Here is a 12,540-nt window from a genome sequence, read left to right as displayed (position 1 = left end):
CAACCACAGCTGGCCAGTGAGATTTCAGGACTATGCCCTTCCTCTTACTTCCTTGACTGAATTTTCCTAGGGTTTTATTTCAAATACTAATAATGTCTTGCTTACTATATACCGGTTACTAGCTACTTCCTCCCAACAGTTCCTCAGCCCAGGAACTAAACAACTATTTATTTTGTTTTGAGTCAAGGTGTCCTGCTTAGTGTTCAAAATACTTGGACAACAGGTTTTTTAAGCTTTTCATTCCTTCATGAAACAGTGTGTCTTGTCCCTATAAATGAATGCATTGGATTATAATGTGAGTTTCATCAGTGCCTGTAATAATGGAAACCTCCTGTTGAGAAAGAAGTTGTTAGGTCTGGTTTATAAAAAGAATATAACAAAATAAAAAAAAATAGCTTATAAATGTGACCTATCCTTGGCAACATTTTAGCCATTTAGTACTTCTTATAGAATTATCACAGTTCAACAAAACACAGTCACTCACACTTCTAGATGATATGTAGCATAGTTACTATAGAAAGGAGAGTAAGAAAAATTTATAATTATGTTTTAAGTTGATTTCATTCAACAATTAGACATATTTTGAAAGTTAATTTCTCAAATATTATTACTGAAACATTTGCTTTACTCTCAGATAGGTAGTATACATACCAAACTCTTCAGATGAAAATTTGTTAATTTATGTATTGAACAATATGAATTATGCATTGATGGTGTACCAATCATTATAACATCAATTCGGAAAAAAATATGAAAGGAAAGAAGTATTCTCTTAAAGCCAATGAGGAAGATATTGTAAACATTATTTAAGAGTTTTAGTTAGAAGGAAACAAAAATTAAACATGTAACAGAGGAGAACAACGAAATTGAAAAAATCTTATGTAGTATCAGATAATTGTTTTTTTTTTTTCATTTGTTGTTATTTAAAGTAAAACTAGAGAATGAGAAAAGATTAGGCACACCGGGGACCTTCTAACCATCAACTTAAGCGAGTTCAGAATCCACAGAAATATCTCTGCTTGACAACCGAGGACATCTGTGAGTCAGAATATTTTCTAGAATTCCATGTCTGAGTAGAATTTGCACCAATATTTGCGAGTTCAAACATACATTATAAAGAGGAAAGAGCCTTTAGGAAACTGTAACTGCCAAGCGTATTCGCTAGTCCTTTTGTCTCACAGTGTCCTTTTGTTGACAAAGGAGACAGAAGTAACTTCAACTGTTTGCTGTGGTGGGAAATAATATATAGAATCATTTAACATATTATAGAGGCTATTAGTTGTGCAATTTGACATTTTCAGGAATTGCAAAACTATAGAGGCCAATGCTGAAGAGGAGAGTAGTGTTTCTTTTTCTACTTTTTGTTTGAGACAAAGCCTCACGATGCCTTACTGACCTGGAATAGGATACTGGAGATCTGGCTGGCCTGGAACTCACAAAATTCCCCCTGGCTCTGTGTTGGGATTGAAGACATGCACCATCGCACATGTAGTAAAGGTTTCATATGACTACAGAAATGTTTCAAACTCAGTTCCTGAAGATGCCAAAACCTTTGCAATTTTTAGAATCTCATTGTACTTCCCAAGGAAGAAGACTTTTAAAATTGTGTGAGCATGTAGAATAACTCTTCGGAATCCAGCCATGAGAATATTAAGATTCTGAATAAAAATAAGAAACACCATCAAAGGCGGAAACATATATCAACTCATGAGAAAAATAACATACTATACTCAAACACACTCTGGAACACCTTGGATAAAAAGAAAGCCTCATAAGAAAAGTAATGATAATTATCCTTTGACAAATCCAGGGAAGAATGAATCTGTAACTTGGTTCATTTGTTTTTCAGTTTCTAAGATCTTTTCTATGAAATATAAAGCAACAAAATAAAATGAGGGTGCTTTGTAAGACTTGTGAAGCAGTTTACAAGGGATTTAGTTTCAACCTTCCTATCAGCCCTTTCCTGAGCTATCTGCACACCCAAGTGGGAGTCAAGGTTAATTTAAACCAGAGGAAACTGATAATGTAAACAGAATACCTGAAATACTGTTTTTTCACTTGAGTTTGGGTAGAATAAAGATGGTTAGATAATTGGGATCCATAACCTGTATATGGAGAAACTTCATGCAGCGAAACCTTGTTAAGTGGGCTATTAGTAGGAGTATAATTTGAAGAGCACAATTCTGAGGGCATTAAAAGGATTTTTGATAAAATATTGTTGAAGAATATGGAGTAAGAACAATATAAATGTCATTCATATCTATGACAGCCATTTTGTGACTCAGCATTAAGGAATGATAGTTAATTTAAACTCTCATATTTTTGGAAACACCAGGCAGGCAGATATTAATATATTCATACACACATATACATATTGCTTTTACTTTTAAGGAAGAGCTTCATGTAGCCTATGTCAGCCTGGAACTCATTATGCAGTCATAGGTAGCATTGAACTACAGATTTTCATGCCTCCACCTCCCACATGTCTTACTAAATATTTAAAACATCGACATTTTTTTGTAATTAAATAGCAATATGGGTTGAATATCTCTAATTTAAAAATCCAAGACATAAACTTCTCTAAAATCCAAGTGTTTTTGTACTCAAGAATGACATCTTGTGCAGAAAACTTTACAGCTCGACAGAGGAAAGGTTACAACATAAATACAGTCAGGAGTACAGCATATGGAGGAGTATGTGCGTGTCAAGAAAAAGTCCACGGGTTCAATCCCTAAAGATTCATACAAAGAAAAGTATGTTCGAAACAAGACAAATGAAAATTATATCAAATTAGCTTCAGATAGCATATACAAGTGTGCATGATAAAGAAATGGATTTCGTTTATAAACTAAACTCCCACCCTTTATTTGTCTTTTTGTAAATATGCAAATATTTTACAATTTGCAAAATACTTTAAATTTACAGTTCTAAAGCACTTTAGATAAAGGAATAAACAAATTATGAATCTTTGAAAAGTGCCAAAGCTAAAAATAAAATATACATTAATAGAAACATACCTGTTTTGTTGTCTTGTTATTGTTACATATTTTGAGGTGGCTTGCAGAAGTACAAATCAAATATATCCTAATTACGTCAATACCATAAAGAACAAGCTATAGATTATTTTTAATAAATCCACTTATTATTCATAAGTGTCATATTTTTCTATGGAGAAGAAATTATTAGATACGCTTTTCTTATTAATAGTATGAACTTGTGGATTAGAATTAGTTTATGAATTTGTTTAAATTTTTCAAATTCCCTGATCTACAGAGAGGAACATATAGTGTCTAAATCTTCCAAACCCTTGACTTTGATCAAGTGAGATTGATGATCATAAGAGAAAGGGTAATAATGTTTAAAGTTCTAAAGTGAATTCTAATTTTATAATTTATAAACTTATTAACTACTCAGTAAGAATTTAGGATAAGGGGAAGGTCATGTGAACACAAGTACATGTTTGTTCCATTTGATTTCCCAAACTATGGACATGATCATGCTTTTGAAGAAAGCAATACCTACTCTAGATATCGACAGGCTTTAGGATTAGACTTTGTATTAAGGATGCAAATTGGGTACAAAATGTAGTCAGAGATAGTAAAAAGATGGAGAAACTGATAGTCCCAGTTCTATATCCTTCAAGTGACATGAAGAAACCTTCCTTATTTCTATGAACCAAAAGTTGTAGATGATAGTATTTCTAAAAGTAGGTTTCTGAACACAACTTGTGCTATAGCATAATAATCGGTGAGGTGGGGTGGGGTTGTGAGTGTGCAAGAGTGTGTGTGTGTGTGTGTGTTTATGTGAGGGTGTGTGTTTTATTTGTATGTTTTGTGTGTGATACTAAATAAGGTTGAGAAACATTTAATTGAACCCCAAGTTCAAGAATATTGGCTTAGCAATATTTAGTTTAATTGTATTCTCCTTGCGTGTATGAAGTCTCATGAATTTCCAGAAGAATTTTGCATGGGACTTTGGCTCTGTAACTAATTTCTGATTATAAAATATTTCAAATTTATATGAAAAGATATAGATGTAATTAATGACTAAAGGAAATCGTTACTTTTTAAGAATAAAAGATAGGACTCAGTTAGCTCAGGAATTGATGTTTGCCTGCACAAGCAGGCATTGGCATATAAACTATGTGCTAATATCGTGAATTGATGTTTGTCTGCACAAGCAGGCATTGGCATATAAACTATGTGCTAATATCGTGAGCATAGAAAAGAGACAGAGTGGAAAAGGGATTTTGATTGTGAAGACCACTGCAGTTTACCTGTAGACGAAAACTAACTAATTCAGTATTTATAAAGCTCCATAATACATGGAGCGGTTTGTATTTAATATTGGTTATTTCAGGGGACATAAAAATATGATGCATGTTGGGTCAACAAAAAATTTAAGGAGCAAAAGAGATAGAAAAATAACTAACATATCTAAACATGCCATTCAAAAAACATCAGCTATATTTCCTTAAATCAGTTTAGTGTCAATAAATATGAGAGGGTGAAATTAAACATGGGATGAAGGGTTAGGCTTTTCTTAGTGGATTTGTGAGAGCCCAAGTTTCATACATTTATCTAAGAGACATTGAAATTTCTCATACCCTTCCTAGGTCCTTCTTGTAGCTCTCCACTTATGATGCATGTTCTGAAGGTACATCTGGCATGTTGGAGGCAAAAGTGTTTCCATCTATAGAAATGACTTAGGAAGTCATGGTAAATAAGGAAAAAAAAATCCTGACCAAGACTGGGTGGCTAAACAAATTAGACGACACAGTCTGTCAATAACTTTAAATGGATATGAACTTTGACTACATCTGGGTTCTTTTCCTTGTTTTGATATAATTGGGGGTATTGAAGATTTATTTGTGTATGCTTCCTTTAATATCTGTAATTCTTCATTTGTTCAGTAAAACATGATTATTTTAACTTTATTTTCATGAAAAAATATTTTAATGAAATTTTTCTTGGAAAATAATTCTCGACAGTTTTGTTTTATTTGATTATGGACAACATAGATAATTGGATGAGAGCACGTGCTTTTTTTCATGTATACATGCAAATTAATAAGTTCAAATAATTTTAACTTTGAGCTACCTGAAATTTATTCACCCGTGATCCATTTCTATTCAAGTTAAAAACTATTGCAATAATAATTAGACATTCTTTTTTCTCTATCTCTATCCACAATACACCTGACAATAGGAGAAAAAAAGAGAGAGCTTTTAAAAATACTGTATCCTACAATCTTACACATTCCCTTCTTTTATTGACAATTTCCTTATTCCTTTTAATTAAATCACTGAGAAGTTAAAAAGTAACAAGAAGAACATTTTCTGAATGACAGGGTGGTTTATGACCTTGGTGACCATCATTGCAACATTCTGAGAGAATATACACACAAACAAATGCATACACATATATTTATGTGCATTGTTCTTTTTAGAATCCCTGAAGAATATGTCAAAAGTTGTAACACATTGGTACTTTCTTATCTTGTCTCCAGGTAGAGCTATGATTATAAATATTAATTTAGTTATGAATTTTACCTTCCAGAATCAGTATTACCATAAAGTTGTTGAAAGCAAGGAAAAGAACAACAGGGATATATGGTTCACTTTTCAGTTCCCAACAAGTTAGAAATCTAAGCTCAACTCTCCTAGAACGCATGTATAGAAAATGTGAAAGTCCGTGAACGTTGGATGAACACTGCATACCTGTGAGAAGAAGCCAGTCTTTATTGAGACATGTTAAGGATGAGACATATTAATGCTTTTGATGTACTATTTGGCCCACTAAAGCTTATTTCTTAGGGCATTATAGGGATAAATAAGAAAGAAAAAATGTTCACATTATCACTTATTTATCCATATATCCATAATTTACTTATCTGTACCGCGAATAATAAAAATCTAGAAGGTCATTAGGATGAATTTGATATACTTACAATTATCTAACATCTATTAAATAATTGGTTGCTGCGACTTGGCAGACATATACAAAGCACTGAGCGGCAATACTCTCATAGATCATCATGTTTTGAGGCTTAAGAATAACTTAATGCGTAGTAACCCCAAGAACTCATTGGTAATGTTCTATTGATCACACGATACACTTGTTAACAGATTGGATCTTCAAAAAATGTAAATTATTGAAAAATACAATTTAATATAAATTTAAAGAATCCCATACAGATTTAGAAGCAAAGATAATCTAATGTTTTATTAGAACCAAAATTATATTGTGATACATACTATTGAATCTTTCTTTTTAGTTTTTTTTTCTTTAAAAGATTCTTTGATGAGTTTCAAGAAATACAAAGTCTGTGCGCATCATAATTCAAGCCTGGCTTTGAAATGCATTTCGTTAATAATACCCTAAATACTCTTTGCTTTCTTTTTTGAAAGAGGTAAAGAAATTGTTTTCAGTCCTCATTTAAGCTGAATAAATATCATAGGAAATTTCAAAGCCTTAGTGGCCTTGTTGCAGTAAATTCATACAGAGAAGAGAAGATATGTAAACTGAACATTAGGTACAGATCTCACATCTGTAAATTCTCTGGACATTTTTATAAATTTCCTTGCAAGATATTTTTAATTATATTAAAAATCAATAGAGGTCATAGAACCTCACAGTAGGAGCTCTGAGAATTCCACTTGCCATCTCTGCTCTTGCTCTGTAAAAAGACTCTCTAGGGGTTCACTCCCTTGAATACATCTGCACTTCTTTTTAGTCCACTGTTTAAACTAAGTGTATTCAGATGTTATTACATCATTGAAAAATTCAGCCTTCTTAACATGGGTGTCTTAATGAATTTTAATGGCACAGCGTCCTTCAAACGATCTCCCCTCATCAACATTTAGATAAAGTGCTGAGGCAGTAGTGACCTGTATTAAAGTAAAATGAAGCATCGAATATAGTTTAACCCAAAATGCTAACTGCAATCAACGTATGGGATGTTTGGAAAGTCAATGAGATTCACCACTTTAATCCCTTTATTCCTAGCACGTCATGAAGGTAGCATGGATTGACTTTTACAATAAACCCCTTCAGCCCTAATGACCAAAACGCATGAGCACCGCTCTTTTCAGTCATGTATTTTTTAATACATGGCTTTAGGGCAGAATCACGTGGATTGTGGAACTTGCGTGTTGTTAGGGCCTGCCCTGATACTGCTGGTTTGTTAGTTCGGGGTAACATGCAGAAAGTACATGTCTAATGAGTCCTTATTGACATTAATATGGGAAAGGCATGCTTCATTTCCAGTATGATGTTCAGACGAAAGTTCTGAGGTGTGGTATGGTAAGTAGCTGTATTCCTTTACTACAGGGATAATAGATTATGGATTGCATCTTCTGTTTTCAATATGTTGGATTCACTAATCAAATCACCCTCGTGTGGTTCATTTAGTCAGCACATATGAGCCTTTTCATCCACATTATATATAAATACCATGAATATTAGTATATAGTCAAGGTATACTATTAAAACACACTTAGTTGTGACCCCAGATTATCAAGAAACTATCTCTTCAACTGTTCCATTATTAATTGAACTCTCATACAAAATGGATGATCCCTCTAACTGTCTAACCTGGTTACAGAAGGTCACTCAAGTGATTTGGGTAAAGGCCTGAAAGGGTGGCACACCTGATTCAGAGGAGAGCCCTGTCATCCCTTTGATTACCACATGAGATTCTCACAGAGTTGTTCTTAAGTAAGGGGGTCAGTTTGTACTTGTCTCTTAAATAACTGTATATTCAAACTGCTTCAAGGAGTTGTGTGAACTAAACATCTTCTTACCTGGCCCTTTCATTCAAAATATTTTTTGACACTAAGACCCCAGAGCTAATCCACGCCATTAAGTGTTTTAGTTACAATAGTCTTCTATTCTATTTCTAGATCAAATAAAGCATCATGTAATCAAATAGTAGCAATGCCCTTAATAAATATATATAAAAATGATTATTTCATTGGCCATTTCATAATAATATTATTTCAATGTAGAAAAATAATCAGAACTTACCGATGGGGGAGAAAACACTTTGTGTTTCATGCAACTAAGAAATTAGGTTTCAGATTGTCTCACATTACTTCCTTAAAGAAGGAACACTGTGATTTCGATGCAGAAAGTTTAACTTAAGAAACCTCTCTCTTAATGAGGGCCTCTATGCTTAATGATAAGTTGTACTTGCAGCTACTTAGGGTCATAGGGTTGACCCACACTGACTGTACTTATAATGAGTTATATAGTGCAACTAGATACATTTCTTAACAAAATTTAAACATAACATAAACTTTAATTTTTTAGCTTTAATACATTTCCAAATATATTTTATGGTACGATGCAAAGTCTCAAAAATACTAAAGTTCAGAGATCATAGTTCTCACATTTGAATAAGTCATAAGCCACAAGATAAAGTCATACAAAAAGTGATCTTTTTTCCTTTCCATTGAAAATTTCAAAATCCAATGGAACTTTTATATTCAAATATACACAATATATTTGGAACCATCATTATTTACTCAACATTTTATTATTCTGAGAGCACTTCCTTGTCCTCACACTTTTGCTATATCTATTGCCACCTTTGCTATCAAGATTCATTCTTATCGGAATCATGTGATTGTTATATGTCATATAAGCCACATTTTTTTTTTTGCTCTTCTGCACTGTTTCCTATTGAAGTAACCAGTATCATGGAATCATGAATGAATGTTAAGATAATCCCCTGTCATCCTAGGAAGCAACGTGGCATTGTTAGTATGAATTTTGAAAATGAACATAGCACCTCCAGTGTAGGATTCCAAGAATAGGTATCTGTCTGAACAGCAGCCGTTCTTCTGATCGCTGTCGTCTAGTTACCTCGGGGTACAAAGCCAAGCATTTTTTGATGTATATTATCCACTAACTTTAAAAAAACAATATTCATTATTGGAAGAGAACAGACACAGCTCCCCAGGAAGGTCTCCCGTAGGGAATTTTGTGAGAGGGACACTCCATCTGGCATTTACACATATCTTAATGGGTAAAAAGGTGTTGTGAGGATTCAAGGTTGAGTCTTACCTCCAAGATCCTCCCCAAAGCCCACTCCAGTCACTGTAACAGTTCCAAATCTCATTCTAGATACCCGTAAATACTCAAATTGGAAAGAAACCTGTAATTGCCCAGTGGAACTTTCAAATACACTTAACTTTGCTATTTCAAGCCACAGACATCAAATGGAAACGAAGGTAATGCTCTTAATTTTCATCAACTTATCACAGCTGAGGTTTTAAAGTGATGGATACTGCTCAAACCATTCCTGGCACAAACCATCCATGACGATTTAGAGAGCTGAAAATGAGTCTTTGGACCAAAGTAGCAGACCACAAAAAGGATATCACTGGCCTATTACAAGCAATGGAAGCCCTCTGAAGTGATCAGAAATGCTGATGCTCATTTTATGTTACAGGTCATTCAAACAGTAAGCGCCATGGACAAAGATGATCCCAAAAATGGACATTATTTCTTGTACAGTCTTCTTCCAGAAATGGTCAACAACCCAAATTTCACCATCAAGAAAAATGAAGGTAAATATGTTGACTTTGTGAAATGCTGCACTGTGAATTGCTGAGAAATGGCAAGTCATTTCTCAATGCAAATGGGAAATACAATTGAAATAATTTTGTCATTGGTAGCTGAAGCCCATTTATCAGCAACATAGCAAGGTAGATACCTAACTTCTTCTTCCTAATATTGAAATTATAGATAAAAAATTCTGTTGAAGAAAGTCGGTGTTATACCAGGGAATACCTCAGTCACCCCCTTATTCTTCCAAGAAGACTGAGAACCTGAGATATCTTTCACAGAATGAAATGGTTTGCGCTTTGTAGTTGTTAACTTTTAATTGAATGTTTATTAAGTCATTAGATAAAGTCTATTTTAATATTGCCTGGTTTGTGGGTACGCAATTGAGGTATTTGTTTTAATCCTGGACCAACATTAATAATAACAAATAGTTTACAAAAACCTTCTCGAAGAACTTTTTATACTATTATTTGGGAAGTAGTACAAACTAATTTAATTTCTCTAAAACACAGAGAATATTTAATCTATTTCTTTTTTTTTTTTTTTTGGTTTTGTGAGAAGGGTTTCTCTGTAGCTTTGGAGCCTGCCCTGAAACTAGCTCTTATAGACCAGGTTGGCTTCAAACTCACAGAAATCCACCTTCCTGGGCCTCTCAAGTGCTGGGATTAAGGATATGTACGAGCACCACCCTGCTTTATTCCATTATTTTTGAGAGCCTTACTAATATGGCTTAGCTACAGTAAATTTTTCTGTGGTTTATTGTAAAGTAAGGTTATAACTTAGCCTTTAAAAGTCCATTTCAAGCTGGGCGGTGGTGGCGCACGCCTTTAATCCCAGCACTTGGGAGGCAGAGGCAGGCGGATCTCTATGAGTTTGAGACCAGGCTGGTCTCCAAGAGCTAGTTCCAAGACAGGCTCCAAAACCACAGAGAAACCCTGTCTCGAAAAAACAAACAAACAAACAAACAAACAAAAAGTCCATTTCATTTATATGTTGATATTTCCTCAGCTACCGTATTTTGGAAAAGCAATTTTAGCTTTAATTGGGCTCTAATATATTTATCTTAGACTTAACCATTAGAATATTAGTAATCTCTACATCAGATTTCTCTTTTTCTTGTAGGTAATTTTTTGCTTTCCAAATGCTTCATGTAGAATTTACATTCAATTAGTGTAGGAAACTTTGGTTCATGATAGCAGTTTGGAATATTGGTATCTCAGTGTGAAGGAGGTTAATGGATTTGGAGAAAATTCTGTTATGAAATAAAATATCATTTTATGGCTTGTTAAATGTATCATGGCTTTGCCTTTCACTGCTATCTACTTAGCTTTTTTGGGATGCTTTGATAAATAGAGATGCGTCACAGAAAAGGAAGCAAGAAGGTCATTATACAGACATTACTCACCTATCTGGCTTTCACTATTATAAACATTAAAGTGACAACATTTCAGTCTCTCACCTTTAAGATGCAGTGCTTGCATGCTTATTATCCCAATCAGAAACTCTTATACAAGAACATTATTTTTGTTCTTTTATGAAGACAAGAAGGATTTGTCTTTTATTGATATCTTGTGTATATGCCTATGCTAAAAAGCCCATTCATGAATACTAGCCTGACCTGAGAGTCTTAAAATAATGTGTCCCCTGCTTATTTTGACCAGGAGATAACTGGTATTTGGATTATTTTTATATAAAATACTCTACATTTTAAAAAAAATCTACATGAAGTAATGTGTTCTCCTTCTTTATATTCAGAGAACCTTAGTTTTTCCAGCCCATTCCATAATTTCTAGAGTTGCCTTTTTAAAACTGTGGCCTTGAAAGGCCCTGTATCCAAGAGTTGTGTGAATGAGAAGGTAAATTACTGGATTCCAGGGAAAGTCTAATTTCAGCTTCTATTTAAAAGGACAATATTTCTGAAAATATAATGTCATCTAATAATGAATGGATTTTCTCTGTTCTCACTGTAATTTTGAAATTAGTAGAAAAAAGGCAAAGAAAATGTTGTGTTACACATTGCAATAACCATTCAGAGGAGTATTCAAAGCTGCATGGATTGTGTGTTTTGTTTTATAACTAGAAAATAGGAGACCCAATTTTGTCCTATCCCGTAGGTCTGAAAAGAAGTCTAAGTGTTACAAAATAACTCAGGATAAGAAAGAAAGAAAGAAAGAAAGAAAGAAAGAAAGAAAGAAAGAAAGAAAGAAAGAAAGAAAGAAAGAGACAAAGAAAGAAAGAGAAAGAAAATATATTCCATGTACTACAATTGTTCATTTTAAATCATACAGTCATTTGTTTTGCAAATTGTGACTGTAAAATTTGTTTTTCTAAGGGGGGATTTTTTATTAAATAGAAAGAAGCTACTGTTCATATTTATGTCTGGAAAACACCATAAACTAAGACTGTCTTGTAGAACATAGGACATTTGTTCACTGTGACTTTGAATTCAGGAACCAAATATTCAGCATCCCCTCATAGAATAAATCATGATGTTGAAGGGTTTTTTGAGTAGATATGTAGTTCATACACAATTTGCCTTTGGCTAGATTGTAAATTCAAGAGCTCCTTCCTAGGCTACTACTGCATTGCTATATGACTATTTACTATGAAAAAAAAATAAAAACAAGATATCTTGATAATATAGAGAAGCAATTAAAATAATCAAAAAGTTTGTCAATTTTAAAGTATTTGTATAGGTTGATAGATAGGTAGAATATAGACACAAAGATGAAGAAATGGGACATTGTTACGTAGTTTGTGTTTTCTGTATTAATGACAGGAGAAAGTATAGTCAATGATAATATTTTTGTTACATTTACTGTGATATCTAGTTTTGGAAGATTAAGATAAAACTCAAATCCTCTAATTATATTTGTAATTATTAATCATTATTTCCTTTAATCTGCACTTTTAAATGGTTATGAATTGATGCTTCTAAACTGAGATCTTCAGAATTTATACATTTAAG

At 33.3% G+C, this 12,540-nt stretch overlaps 1 protein-coding gene across 3 annotated transcripts in view; it reads left to right on the top strand.

The window, feature by feature from the left end:
* The window catches only part of Cdh8 (cadherin 8), a 334,360-nt gene that overhangs the window by 268,773 nt on the left and 53,047 nt on the right, over positions 1–12,540 (top strand). For all 3 annotated transcript variants that reach the window (XM_050144038.1, XM_050144039.1, XM_050144037.1), the window contains exon 9: positions 9,457–9,574. In XM_050144038.1, the coding sequence (XP_049999995.1) occupies positions 9,457–9,574 (118 nt within the window). The remainder of the gene's footprint in view (positions 1–9,456; positions 9,575–12,540) is intronic.

Source organism: Alexandromys fortis, unplaced genomic scaffold (genome assembly GCF_014885135.2).
Source record: "Alexandromys fortis isolate MF-2015 unplaced genomic scaffold, M_Fortis_MF-2015_v1.1 scaffold_1, whole genome shotgun sequence".
NCBI classification, from domain to species: domain Eukaryota; kingdom Metazoa; phylum Chordata; class Mammalia; order Rodentia; family Cricetidae; genus Alexandromys; species Alexandromys fortis.
This window is presented reverse-complemented; position numbering and strand designations above follow the sequence as displayed.